The sequence below is a fragment of the Artemia sp. Qi Xiang Cuo genome, chromosome 17, assembly GCF_049724085.1.
Source record: "Artemia sp. Qi Xiang Cuo chromosome 17, ASM4972408v1, whole genome shotgun sequence".
Taxonomy (NCBI): domain Eukaryota; kingdom Metazoa; phylum Arthropoda; class Branchiopoda; order Anostraca; family Artemiidae; genus Artemia; species Artemia sp. Qi Xiang Cuo.
This window is the reverse complement of record NC_142810.1, coordinates 40209752-40222216: the sequence shown is the minus strand read 5'-3', so window position 1 is coordinate 40222216 and position 12465 is coordinate 40209752. Positions and strand designations below refer to the sequence as shown.

Genomic DNA, 12465 nt, shown 5'->3' with positions numbered 1-12465 from the left:
TTCTTAACCAATTATGTAATGTGTGTGAGCTATTTGATTCAATTTTTGTAAGATGTTTTATCAAGAGAAAGCTACGTCTATCTTTTATTGTTGTTAATCCACTCTCCATAAGCAGAAACTTGGTGCTTGTGGGTTTCCTAAGACCAAATATGAGACGTATTATATCATTTTGTGTTGTTTCAATTTTTTGCATCTGGGTCTTTGCACATGCACCATATACAATGAGCCCATAATCAATATGGGGTCTTATATGTGATTTATAAAACTGGAGTAAGGTTTTCTCCTTACAACCCCAGGGTGTGGAAAGAAGTCTTTTTAGTATATTTGCTTTTCTATAACATTTTTTTATTGTGTTTGAAATGTGGAGGTGGAAATTAAGTTTTTGGTCAAGCATGAGACCTAGGTAATTAATATTATTATCTTCTGGAATAGTTGTTTTATTTAGATTTAGTTTTTCATTAACATGGTTTCGCTTCCTGAGAAATTGGATTATTTTTGAATTGGTGGGTGCAATGGGTAAATATGAATGTTGAGATAATTTTTCAAACTGGAAAAGTGACTTTTGCAGATTTGACTGTGCTATCTGAAAGCTGTTGCCAGATGACCATAGCACCAGATCATCAGCATATTGTAGATTTGTGTGGGGTAGGTTCATGTCCCAAAGATATAGGGCAAATAGGAGGCAACTGAGGACTGCTCCCTGAGGTAGGCCTTTGGATATTGTCTTTTGGGGTGAAGAGGCTGAACCAACACAAACAATGAAACTTCGCACTTCTATGAAGGATTTAATAAAGGATACTAGCTTGGGAGGTACTCCAAGGTTTGCAAGTTTATTTAAAAGGATTTGGTGGTTCACATTGTCATATGCTCCTTCAAAATCAAGGAAAGCTGCCACTAGGATATTATTTTTTGAGAAAGATTCATTTATTGCATTTGTTAGCAAAATGAAAGCATCTGTTGAGGAGTGGTATTTCCTGAATCCAGTTTGAGTGTGTGGGATCATGTTATTTTTCTCAACAAACCAGAGGAGTCTGTTATAAATCATTTTCTCCATTATTTTCCCCATCACAGGTGTAATCATTATGGGCCTATAAGACTCAGGGTTATCTTTTGGTTTATTTTTCTTTAGAATTGGTAGGAGGGACGAACATTTCCATATATTGGGGAACCTAGAGGATGCCCAAGCGTGATTATAACAATTTAGCAGTTCTTGTTTGTATGAAGGTGTGAGATTCTTTATCCATGTAGGGTGTATATTATCATAACTGCTGCTAGTTTTGGACCTAATATGATGTATTGCATTATTCAATTCCTGGATTGAAAATGGATTAGTTTTGTACTCGGATCCTGGGCGTGGTTGGTAACTAGGGTTCATAGGAATTGTGGACAGATTGCTTTGATTGTTTGATGTTAGCTTATTAACAAAAAGAGTTGCAAATAGGTTAGCCTTTTCAATATCATTATCATAATGGGTATTATTATGTATAAGCTCATACAGGAGTGGGTTGGGAGAAGTCTTTTTCCCACATATGTGGCTTATGACTTTATGTATAATTGGCTCATGCTTTTCTCTGGAGATATTATTTGCAAAATTATTCCAGTAATTATATTTAGCATCTATTATAGTCCTTTTTAGATTAGATTCTGCTTGTAATTTTTTTAAATATGTAGTAGGTGTTGGTTTTTTTATGAATTCTGTCCTAGCTGCCTTTTTTATCTTCCATTTATTTAGGCACTCATTTGTCCACCATGCTTTAGGAATTTGTTTAGGGAATGTTTTCTTAGGTGTTGTCCTGGGGATAATATGATTAGCTGTATTTATTAGTAAAGATGTCAAGGCTTCAGCATGTGTTTCAACTGTTGTGTTAGAAATGCATGAACTTTGGGTGAAACTTGTAATTTCATCATTTAGCTTATTTTGGAAAATAGACCAATTTGCTTTAGTGTTGATATATTTGGAGGTATTAGATGAAGTTTCAGCAGGTTCATTTAGGGAGCAAAATATAGCAAAGTGGTCTGTACATAGACTATCAATTTTATTTATGTAAATTTTTTTCAAAAAATTTAAAGACACAATTTGTAGGTCAATTGTGGAGAATTTGGCACTTTTGGGGTTAAAATATGTATTTAGGTTTGGAGGGGTAGCAACAGCTAATTCATTATTATTTGAAGTCATATGCTCAATAAATTTACCAGCTTTATTTGCTGGTTTATTCCCCCACAAAAGGCTGTGGGCATTGAAATCACCACAAATAATGATGTTTTTTAACATATTAGAATTATTTATATAATTAAAGAAATCCTTGGCATCTGAAGTTTGGCCATTAGGGTTATAGAAGCTTATTATGTAGGTTTTTATATTATTCAGCCAAACACTTATACCAATTACATCAACATCATTTTCAAAATCTGGAAAATTGATGCCATAAAATTTTATTAACTAATAAAGCTACACCACCTCCTTTTCTCTCTGAAGATCTATCATTTCTCAGGATAGTATATCCCAGAGACTTAATTTGTTGATTTTGGGTTAAATGAGTTTCCTGGAGGCAAGCAATATTAATGGAATTATTATTCATAAATGATATTAGTTCATTTAGCTTATTTTCTGTCAGTGATCTTACATTCCATTGGAGTATTAATAAATGTTGTGTTGTTGATTTATTCTTCATATGACTGTGTATCAATGTTCAGCTTTGTTAAAAGTAAAGCAAGATCTTTTTTTGCTTGAATGAGCATATCATCTGGGATGTAGATTTTTGCCAATTCTGCAATAATTTTTGTTTTCTGTAGTTGATGTATGTTCATGGCCTGAACTCCATTACAGTTTGGATTGAATAAGCATATATTTGGGGATTGCATTTTTGGTTGGGTATCCTGTTTGTTGGTTAAGGGATTGATTCCTGGTAGTGTTTCTGGTTTGTTTCTTCTTGGGAGGGAGGGCCAGGCTGGCCTCATCTCACCGGAAAACGAGGCTTGCTGGCTTGGTGATTCCTTCTGATAGGGATTTGAGCTAGGGGGCTTAGAAGATGTTGTTTTATATGGGGTGCTTGATGCATTTGGGGCATTTGACTTGGGGGTTTTGGTTGGTTTCATTACAGGCTTTATTTGGTATTGTTGGGCAGCATTTGCTTCCATTGCTGCAAAGGGGTATGGGATGGCCTTCTCTGTTGATATTTGGAGTGTTAGAGCTCTTTTCTTGTATGCAGGGCATAATGATTTATTTGTAGATTCATGTGGACCTTTGCAATTGATGCATGTAGGCTGGGTGTTTTTGCAAGTTGTCAGCTCTTTAGGATGGAAAGATTTACAATTACTACACTCTTGGTGAATTTCATTGCATTTGTTTGTCGTGTGTCCCAGTTTGAAACACTTCTGACACTGAATAGGCTTAGGTTTGTATTCCTTGTGTGGTTTGATTTGCCCAAATAGGAATAATTTTTCTGGGATATCAATTTTATCCTTTAGTGTGAATAAGAAGGATCTACTAGTTTTTAGGCCAGTAGAATTAGGTTTTCCAAGTTGGGTAACATCCTCAACTGGGATTGTGTTTCCAGCCCTATCTGAGAGGCCTTCTTTTAACTCCTGAGTAGATATCTCTGAGGGAACATTATAAACTACAAATTTTGTTGGTGATTGTTTTGGGTTCCAATTAGATGCAATAATTGGGATATTTAGAAGGGATTTAAGGTTAATTATTGTATCTGCTGATTTCTGATCTTCTACAGCTATTAGCAGAGATCCATCACGGTTAATGTTAAGAGATAACATTGATTTTAGCAATTTAAAAATTGCAACTCTTATTGCAGTGATAATTTTTATTTTAAAGGGGGTAGTGGGTGTAATTTTAAGGTAAATTTGTAAGTTTTTGGAGGGAGGATATTGGGAAGGGAGAGGGGAAATGCTTTTAATTGGGGAGATTTTTTTCCTTTTTTTAGAGCTTCTAGATAGGACCTCTTGAAACCCATTATCATCATTTATGGTTGCATTAGGACCTACAGTTATCATTGTCCTATTCTCCGAATCGGAGCCATCATTAGAACTTTCAGATAATGTGCTTGACCAGCCAGGATGGGTATCTTTCACTATGGAATTTGATTTGGGATCTGGGGGTACGTTTTTTTTTTGGAGGACTTCTGAACATTGCCTATTGGAAAAAGCTTTAAGTACAAATATAAAACTAAAATAAGAAGGGAAAATAGATGATATCAAACCGTCTGCACTATACTATGGGAAGGATAAACACCACAGTATAGCCCTGAGGATGACTTGAGCAGGATAGGTTAGGTACAACTACTGATTAGAAGCGATAATAATCAAGAAAATATAATTCGATTACTTCTTCTTCTTCTATTTAACAGCAGGCGGGCTTTTCAGTATAACTATTTAGCCCTTTTCCTTTTGCTTCACTCTGTGGGCTACAGAGCAACTGGCTTGATTGCCTCATATTTATTAGATATATTCAGATATCTTTCAGCAGATCTTTTGACTCTAGGAGTTCAAATATAAGATGATAGATGTCGATTTCTATGCTCTGTGTGCAGGTATAGTTGGCTAGGCTCTTGGCTGATAGTGGGATTTTGTGGTGTTTGAAGTATTTTAACAGTTTACAAAGCAAGGTATGTTGTGCAGACGTCAGCATATTACATTCAAATAGGCAATGGTCAATTGTTTCATTATTCATATTACAATGCCTGCAAAGAGGGGACAGAGGAATTGAACCACTTGAATTAGAAAGCTTATAAGAGAATGCAAGGAAATTTAGTCCATTTGTTCCAGAACGAATTCTATGATAAATTTTACAAAGATACTTATTGGGAAAGGGGGAAAGGATAGGATTAATCTTATTAAAATTAATATCTGATAGCCTCCATCGGTAAATATCTTTAATTGGGATTGGTCTCCCACTTGGCTGGTCAATATTTATAGCATTTTTTGCTATTTCATCAACCTGATGATTACCACTTATGCCAGAGTGGCTAGGAATGTACTGAAAGTAAGTTTTTATGCCACTTGAAGCAAGATTATCAATAATACTGAGACAATGATAAGTGTCAATGTCCAACTTATATTGAGGAGCTGAGGCCAGCAACTCAAGGCTTGATAAAGAGTCGGAATAGATGATAATATTATTCGAATTTTCAATCAAAGGTTGGTTTTGCTTAAGGTGTTCTAATGCCATGATTATGGCATTTAGCTCAGCAGACATTATAGATAAATTATTAAATAATCTCTCGCCCATTGCAATTTTCAGGTGAGGAAGGAAAACACTACTTGCAACCTTCTCATCCATTTTTGACCCATCAACAAATATTTGGACGTGATTTTTATAGGTAATTGTATTAAGTTCTGCAAATTTTTTCTGGACAAAAGCAATGGGGGTTAAATCTTTATTCCATTTTGAAAATTCAGTAGTTATTATGGGAAATGACCAATTCCATGGAGGGGAGTGGGGGAAAGTAGGGGCAATAGACTTTGCTGGTACAGGGAACTTCTTTTGAATATTGGCATACTCATCTGCAATACCTCTATACATGGCTGGATTTCTTAACCAATTATGTAATGTGTGTGAGCTATTTGATTCAATTTTTGTAAGATGTTTTATCAAGAGTAAGCTACGTCTCTCCCTTATTGTTGTTAATCCACTCTCCATAAGCAGAAACTTGGTGCTTGTGGGTTTCCTAAGACCAAATATGAGACGTATTATATCATTTTGTGTTGTTTAAATTTTTTGCATCTGGGTCTTTGCACATGCACCATAGACAATGAGCCCATAGTCAATATGGGGTCTTATATGTGATTTATAAAACTGGAGTAAGGTTTTCTCCTTACAACCCCAGGGTGTGGAAAGAAGTCTTTTTAGTATATTTGCTTTTCTATAACATTTTTTTATTGTGTTTGAAATGTGGAGGTGGAAATTAAGTTTTTGGTCAAGCATGAGACCTAGGTAATTAATATTATTATCTTCTGGAATAGTTGTTTTATTTAGAGTTAGTTTTGCATTAACATGGTTTCGCTTCCGGTGAAATTGGATTATTTTTGACTTGGTGGGTGCAATGGGTAAATCTGAATGTTGAGAGAATTTTTCAAACTAGAAAAGTGACTTTTGCAGATTTGACTGTGCTATCTGAAAGGTGTTGCCAGATGACCATAGCACCAGCTCATCAGCATATTGTAGATTCGTGTGGGGTAGGTTCATGTCCCAGAGATATAGGGCAAAAAGGAGGCAACTGAGGACTGCTCCCTGAGTTTCAAGCGAAAATTCACTTAATTATTATTATTTTTTTATTTCTGTACGTAAGAATAAAAGCAAACACGATAATAATAACTCATTAATTTTTAATTTTTCTCTAAAAAATTACCGTATTACATGTAAATCTAATAGGAGTATATATTATTTTGTAAGTGGTCCGTGAAGTGATGAATGATTCCCCTAGTGGTTCAGAAAATCATTCGGGTTGGCCATCCCTGGTCTAAAGTATGCTGATTATTTGGTTTGGGACGAGGGTCGGTGGTATGGCTCTGTAGGTTTAGCCAGAGTTGACCCAGTTCCAAATGGGTACTTGGAGAAATCCAGGTAAGTTAAACGGCAAAGCTGTGTTAGAGCACAGGGTAGCTGGCCCCCAACCTTCCATGGCACTTCCTGACTAAAGGGCCAAGAAACGGAGATCTGCACAATATCTTTTTTTTTTACATGGCCTTAAAAAATGGTGATTGGTGACGAAACGAACACAAAAAAAAACAACAACAAAAAACAACTGTTTGCTGGGTGCGCAGGAACTGTAATAACGTTATGGTAATAACGTATAACGTATTAAATTACATTATGATAATAACGTTTTAACATATCATATCTATGTATAATATGTACTTATCATACCACATCATCTATGAAATATATCTTTACTTCATTTGTATTTGACTAGCATATTTATCACTATTGTTTTTAATAGTTTCTTGTATTTCAGGCGAAAAATGACCCGAAATTTGCCGAATATCTAGAGGCTCATAAGAAAGATGCGACAGCCATTTGGGAAAATGATGCTTCCACAGCCCTGGAGAACACGGATATATGATATATTTTTTTCAAATCGATGCAACAAGCCTTAATTATGCTACATTCCGTTTGTGAAAAAGATATTGCAGCGTTACTTTCATGTTTAGTTTTCAATCAAAAAACTGAGAAAGAGCCTAACCTAACTCCTTCTCAAAAGGAGCTCTTTATCAAGTTTTAAATTATATATTTGTTTTTCTGTAATTTTTTGGAGATTTTAGTTAAAGGGATTGGCTTGTTTCTTTCTTGAGATTAGTTCTTTTCATCACATGATTTGCATAAATTCAAGCATAATTCTGTATTGAAAGTACTTTTCAAGGCGTCGGGATTATAACAGGAGATGTCCAGATAAATCCAGAAAATCAAAGGAAGTCTTTATTTAGAGTGAACTTCGTAGTTAGTAACTGGTTAGATTGGTATGCGTTTTGAGATATTTAATATTTAGAGGTAAGGAGGTGATATCATGAGCGACGCTAGGGGGAGGGGGAGGGGAGAGGGAGTGGTTCCAAAAGCTTTGTTTTCATCAAGATTTAAAAGGGAATACTTCTCATTTTTCTAATTATTTACATTTCAATTTCTTCTTATTTCCTGAGAACATTGCCCCTTACCAAGTAGAAGAAACAAGGATATGGGTTTAGGAAGCAAAAGTGAGTAGGGAGTGTAATAACAACAAACTAATCTAGAACGATTTCCCTAGTCTTACATCAGGTATGATATCAGTAATTTTTCAGTTTGGAATTCAAATTATCTTAAAACTTATCTCAGAGGCATATGATGAAGACATTTTACACTTCACCTATCAAAGCCTTGTCCAACCAGAAATTTAGAGATTTTGAAAGTACTTTTCAAGACGTCGGGATTATAACAGGAGATGTCCAGATAAATCCAGAAAATCAAAGGAAGTCATTATTTAGAGTGAACTTCGTAGTTAGTAACAGGTTAGATTGGTATGCGTTTTGAGATTTTTTTCAAAACGATGCAACAAGCCTTAATTATGCTACATTCCGTTTGTGAAAAAGATATCGCAGCGTTACTGTCATGTTAGTTTTCAATCAAAAAACTGAGAAGGAGCCTAACCTAACTCCTTCTCAAAAGGGAACTATAGATCGTATTCAAGAGATAGCGAGGGACATTGGTAAAACTCAAAAACACTGCGGTTTACAAGAAGATGTTGATGACTATGTTGACCAGTTTCAATTTGGCCTAGTCGAGGTGGTTTACAAATGGACGATGGGTGTGCCATTTAGAGAAATTATAGAACTGACTGACGTCCAAGAAGGCTCGATAGTAAGAATGATACAGCAGCTTGTAGAAACTTTAAAGGATCTTCGTGAAGCCGCTCAAATCATTGCTAATCCATCACTTGACAGTAAGATAGAGGCTGCTTTAACTAAAATAAAGCGTGATATCGTTTTCCAAGGAAGTCTTTATTTAGAGTGAACTTCGTAGTTAGTAACTGGTTAGATTGGTATGCGTTTTGAGATTTTTTTTTTTGTTATCTTGAAAAAAGGAGACTATAGTGAGCTTGGGCTTAACGATGCAACAAGCCTTAATTATGCAACATTCCGTTTGTGAAAAATAATAAATTTCCATAAGTTAGGGGCCCTGTGCCTCGGGCTGAGTAATTCGTGGAAGTTGGTTTAAGACAGATTAATTTAAGACACTTTTTCCACAAAAAAAGTTTTCCAAAGAAAATTAAAGAACTCCATTAAGCTAAAAATGAACAGAAACAAATTCAAATAATCTTCCAAGCGTAAAAATACCACAAATCTCCATCAATAAATAAATTAAACACAAAACAAATAGAAATTACAATAGATAACCGAGTCAAACTCAAAATGAGCAAAAATTAACATGAGTAGGGTTTACAACCCCCATTCGTTCTTAAAACCAGAGTATAATTTACCCTTTACTAAAAACTAAATACATTTTAAATGTTTTCACTTTTTTTTTACTTTAATAAATAAAAAAATATTAAAACTTTAGATAATAAATATCAGTATATGCATATTAAACTGACAATCCACATTCATTTGTTTTTTCAGTGAAATGCAAATGATTTTCTCGTCTTGAGAAGGCATGGGGGTTATCAGCCCTACTCATGTTAATTTTCCCACATTTTGAGTTTGACTGTGTTATTTATTGCAATTTCTGTTCGTTTAAATGTTGGTTTTTGGATTGAAAACAAACATTTTTGAATCAAAAGCAACTTGGCGGACTGTGATAAAAAAGTTGAGAGCCATTGATAATTTGAAAAAAAATATAGCCAAGACAGATAGTCTTAGTGAGAAGCGAAGCTTGCATAAGCTTTTTTCATTTAAACGTACGGATTGAAACGATTGAAACGAATCTTTTCTGTTCGTTAATATCTGCTCCTTAGCATTAACGTATTGGCTTGTGGTCAGTTAAAAATTCCTAACATCAAGTCCTAGAAACTTCTACTTAATACAATAGCCATTTGTCTGATATTGCTAATATGTCCTTTTGATAACTTGTATGCTCGTATACTTCTTGAAATTTTTATCTCAATACTCTTAGCCTTACAAGCAGTTGCAATAGAAGTATTAGTTGATGTAATAGTAGTTGCAGTAAATGTAGTAGCAGTAAACATAAAAGTAGTAATAGTAATAGCGTGCACATATTGCCTTTTGGTCAGAGGATCTTCCCGTTTAAGCATTATCTGAACTTTCCTGCTTAATACCCAAATCAATTATCGAGAGACAATCTTTTGACAATGTACATGCACATAGAATCTTTTGATTTAGTTCAAATTTCCCCTCAGTAATGTAAATGGAGTAGTGTGATAGTAGTAGTAGTAGTGGTAGCATGCAAATATCGCCTTTTTTATCATCTCCGTTATCATTTCCTGAAAGTTCCAAATTAATATACTCAGTCATTCCTGAGTTACGCCCTTTCGACAGTCCGTTTACGCATAACATGTTTCGATTTAGTTCAACACTCTACTCAACATTCTCTGGAAGGCCCACCTGAATGCCCAATGACCTTCGTCTTTTTGGAAAGTAATGTTCAAAATACATACCTTTCTCAATAACATATACTATATGTAAACAATGTACGAATTGCCCTGAGGACTGTGGGAAGGTTGGCATCCCCAAAGACATAATTACTGGATCTTCAACAACTCTGTATGGAATGGCTTTCCTAAGATTTTAATTGGATATGTTTGGAGAATGTTAGCCTGGGGGGGTGGTTGCCCTCTATTTACTTTTGACTCTTTAAAAGGGCACTAGAAGTTCCGACTTCCAATCAAATAAGCTTCATCCGATCTGAAGCTTATACGACCACCCATTCCATAAAAACCTTATATGCCACGGGGCATAACTTACAACCCTTGCCCCTGGGCTCTGAGGAGTCGTCCCCTGGGCTCTGGCGCAAGGTAGAGCTAGTTGCCCTCTATCACTTTTGACTTCTAAAAAGGAACTAGAAATATAAATTTCCAATCAAATGAGTCTCCTCTAAAGTTCACACGACCACTCCTTCCATAAAAACTTTATATTTCCCCGGGGCAAAACTTACAACCCTCGCCCCCCGACTCTGGGGGTTGTGTCAACCCCAAAGGCCTTGTTAAGTGATCTTTGAACTATTTTTTAAACAAATGGCTGTCTCGAAATTTATATTAAATACCCTATATTTGGGGAAAATTAGACTTGTTGGGGAGAGGGGGTAGCTGCACTCCGATCACTTTGACTCTTAAAAAGGGCACTAGAACTTCTGATTTTCAATCCATTGACCCCCTCCGAAGTTTATTATGCTCCAAGAGCATACCTTGCAAGCTTTTCTCTGAGGACTGTCGGTGATTGTCATCCTCAAATACATAATTTTCGGACCTTACAACTACGCTGAACACATTTGCTATCTAAAAAGTTTTATTGGATGTGTCTGGGGAAATGATAGGTGTGAGGGGGGGGGGGGTTGCCCTCCAAACACTTATAATTATCGAAAAGGGCGCGAGCCATTTAAATTTCCAAACGGAGGAGCCCTTTTCTAAGCTTCTACGACAACTCCTTCTAAACGAAGGGTCCTGGTCTAAAACAGAAAAAATAAAAAACAAGTTTTTTTAACTGAAAGTAATGAGCGAGATTAAAACTTAAAACGAACAGAAATTATTCCGTATATGAAAGGGGCTGTCCCCTCCTCAACGCCTGCTCTCTACGCTAAAGTTTTTTATCGCTTAAAAAAAAGTTGTGAGACAGAGTCAAACTTCAGCGTACAGAGCGAGGCGTTAAGGAGGGGACAGCCCCTTTCATATACGGAATAATTTCTGTTCGTTTTAAATTTTGATGTTGTTCCTTACTTTCAGTTGAAAAAATTGTTTTTTTTATTATTTAATTTCTAAATCGTTTTTTTTAAATAATGCTAGGAAAGCTGGTGCCCCCTTCATAGCAATGTTGCTTCCCCAATGATAACTTCCTCCATGAAAGATCCTCCCACGTAACCCTTGACCCACCCCATCCCCCCAACTACTGGAAAAAAATCCCCCTGAAAAATTCTGTATACTTCCCAATAGCCAATACTATATGTAAACATTTGGCAAAGTTCATAACTTGCAGGCCTTCCCCCGGGAACTGAGGGGGATTAAGTCATCCTCAAAGACATAGTTATAGTATTTTTCGACCATGCTGAACAAAATGGCTATCTCAAAATTTTGATAGGGCGACTTTTGTGAAAAAATGAGCGTTGGAAGGGGCCTAGTTGCCCTCCATTTTTTAGTCACTTAAAAAGGGCACTAGTACTTTTATTTTCCATTCGAATGAGTCCTCCCGCGATATTCTAAGACCACTGGTTCGATACGATCACCCCTGGAAAAAAAAAAAAAAACTAACAAGCACAAGTCCATGATCTTTCTTCTGGCAAAAAATACAAAATTTCACATTTTTACAGATAGGAGCTTGAAACTTCTGTACTAGGGTTCTCTGATACGCCGAATCTGATCTATTACTTTTAGGGGGTGTTTCCTCATTTTCTATATATTTGAAATCAGCAAAAAAATCAGATTCTTTTGATGTTGTACTGGTATCAAAATTTCGTTTTTTAGAGTTTCGGTTACTCTTGAGCCGGGTCGCTCCTTACTTACTGTTCGTTACTACGAACTGTTTGATAACAAAACAAAAAATAAACAAATATGTTGTGCCACATCGCTTTTTACTTAGGCAGCACTATGGCGCTGCCTATGATTCCTTTGCGTGAAAACACCGTTTAAGTCTACGCTATTGCGCTGACTATGAAAAGGGAGCGTTGGTTCTGGGAATGATAATCAGAGTTATGAAGCCAGTCTTTTTTTATTGTTCAGTTGACGGACTCATGGGCGTGACGAATGCTTGCCTCTATAGAAAAAAAAATCGATTTTTTGGGAGGTTTGACTGCTTTCAACCAAGAATCACCAGATTTTT

General features: G+C 35.8%; 1 protein-coding gene and 1 long non-coding RNA gene across 2 annotated transcripts in view; both read left to right on the top strand.

Moving 5' to 3' along the window:
* Positions 1–7463, top strand: part of LOC148942196 (uncharacterized) — a 63338-nt gene extending 55875 nt beyond the window's left edge. The window contains exon 3 of the long non-coding RNA XR_016143162.1: positions 6969–7463. This is a non-coding gene — a long non-coding RNA (uncharacterized LOC148942196). The remainder of the gene's footprint in view (positions 1–6968) is intronic.
* Positions 7464–8092: 629 nt separating this feature from the next.
* On the top strand, positions 8093–8494 carry LOC148942195 (uncharacterized). The gene has a single exon (XM_089103249.1). It carries the CDS (start codon positions 8093–8095, stop codon positions 8492–8494), a length of 402 nt encoding a protein of 133 aa, XP_088959375.1.
* The last annotated feature ends 3971 nt before the right edge of the window (positions 8495–12465 follow it).

Excerpts from the sequence above, each read along its gene's own strand:
- LOC148942195 (XM_089103249.1), top strand. The coding sequence starts at position 8,093 with ATGTTAGTTTTCAATCAAAAAACTGAGAAGGAGCCTAACCTAACTCCT.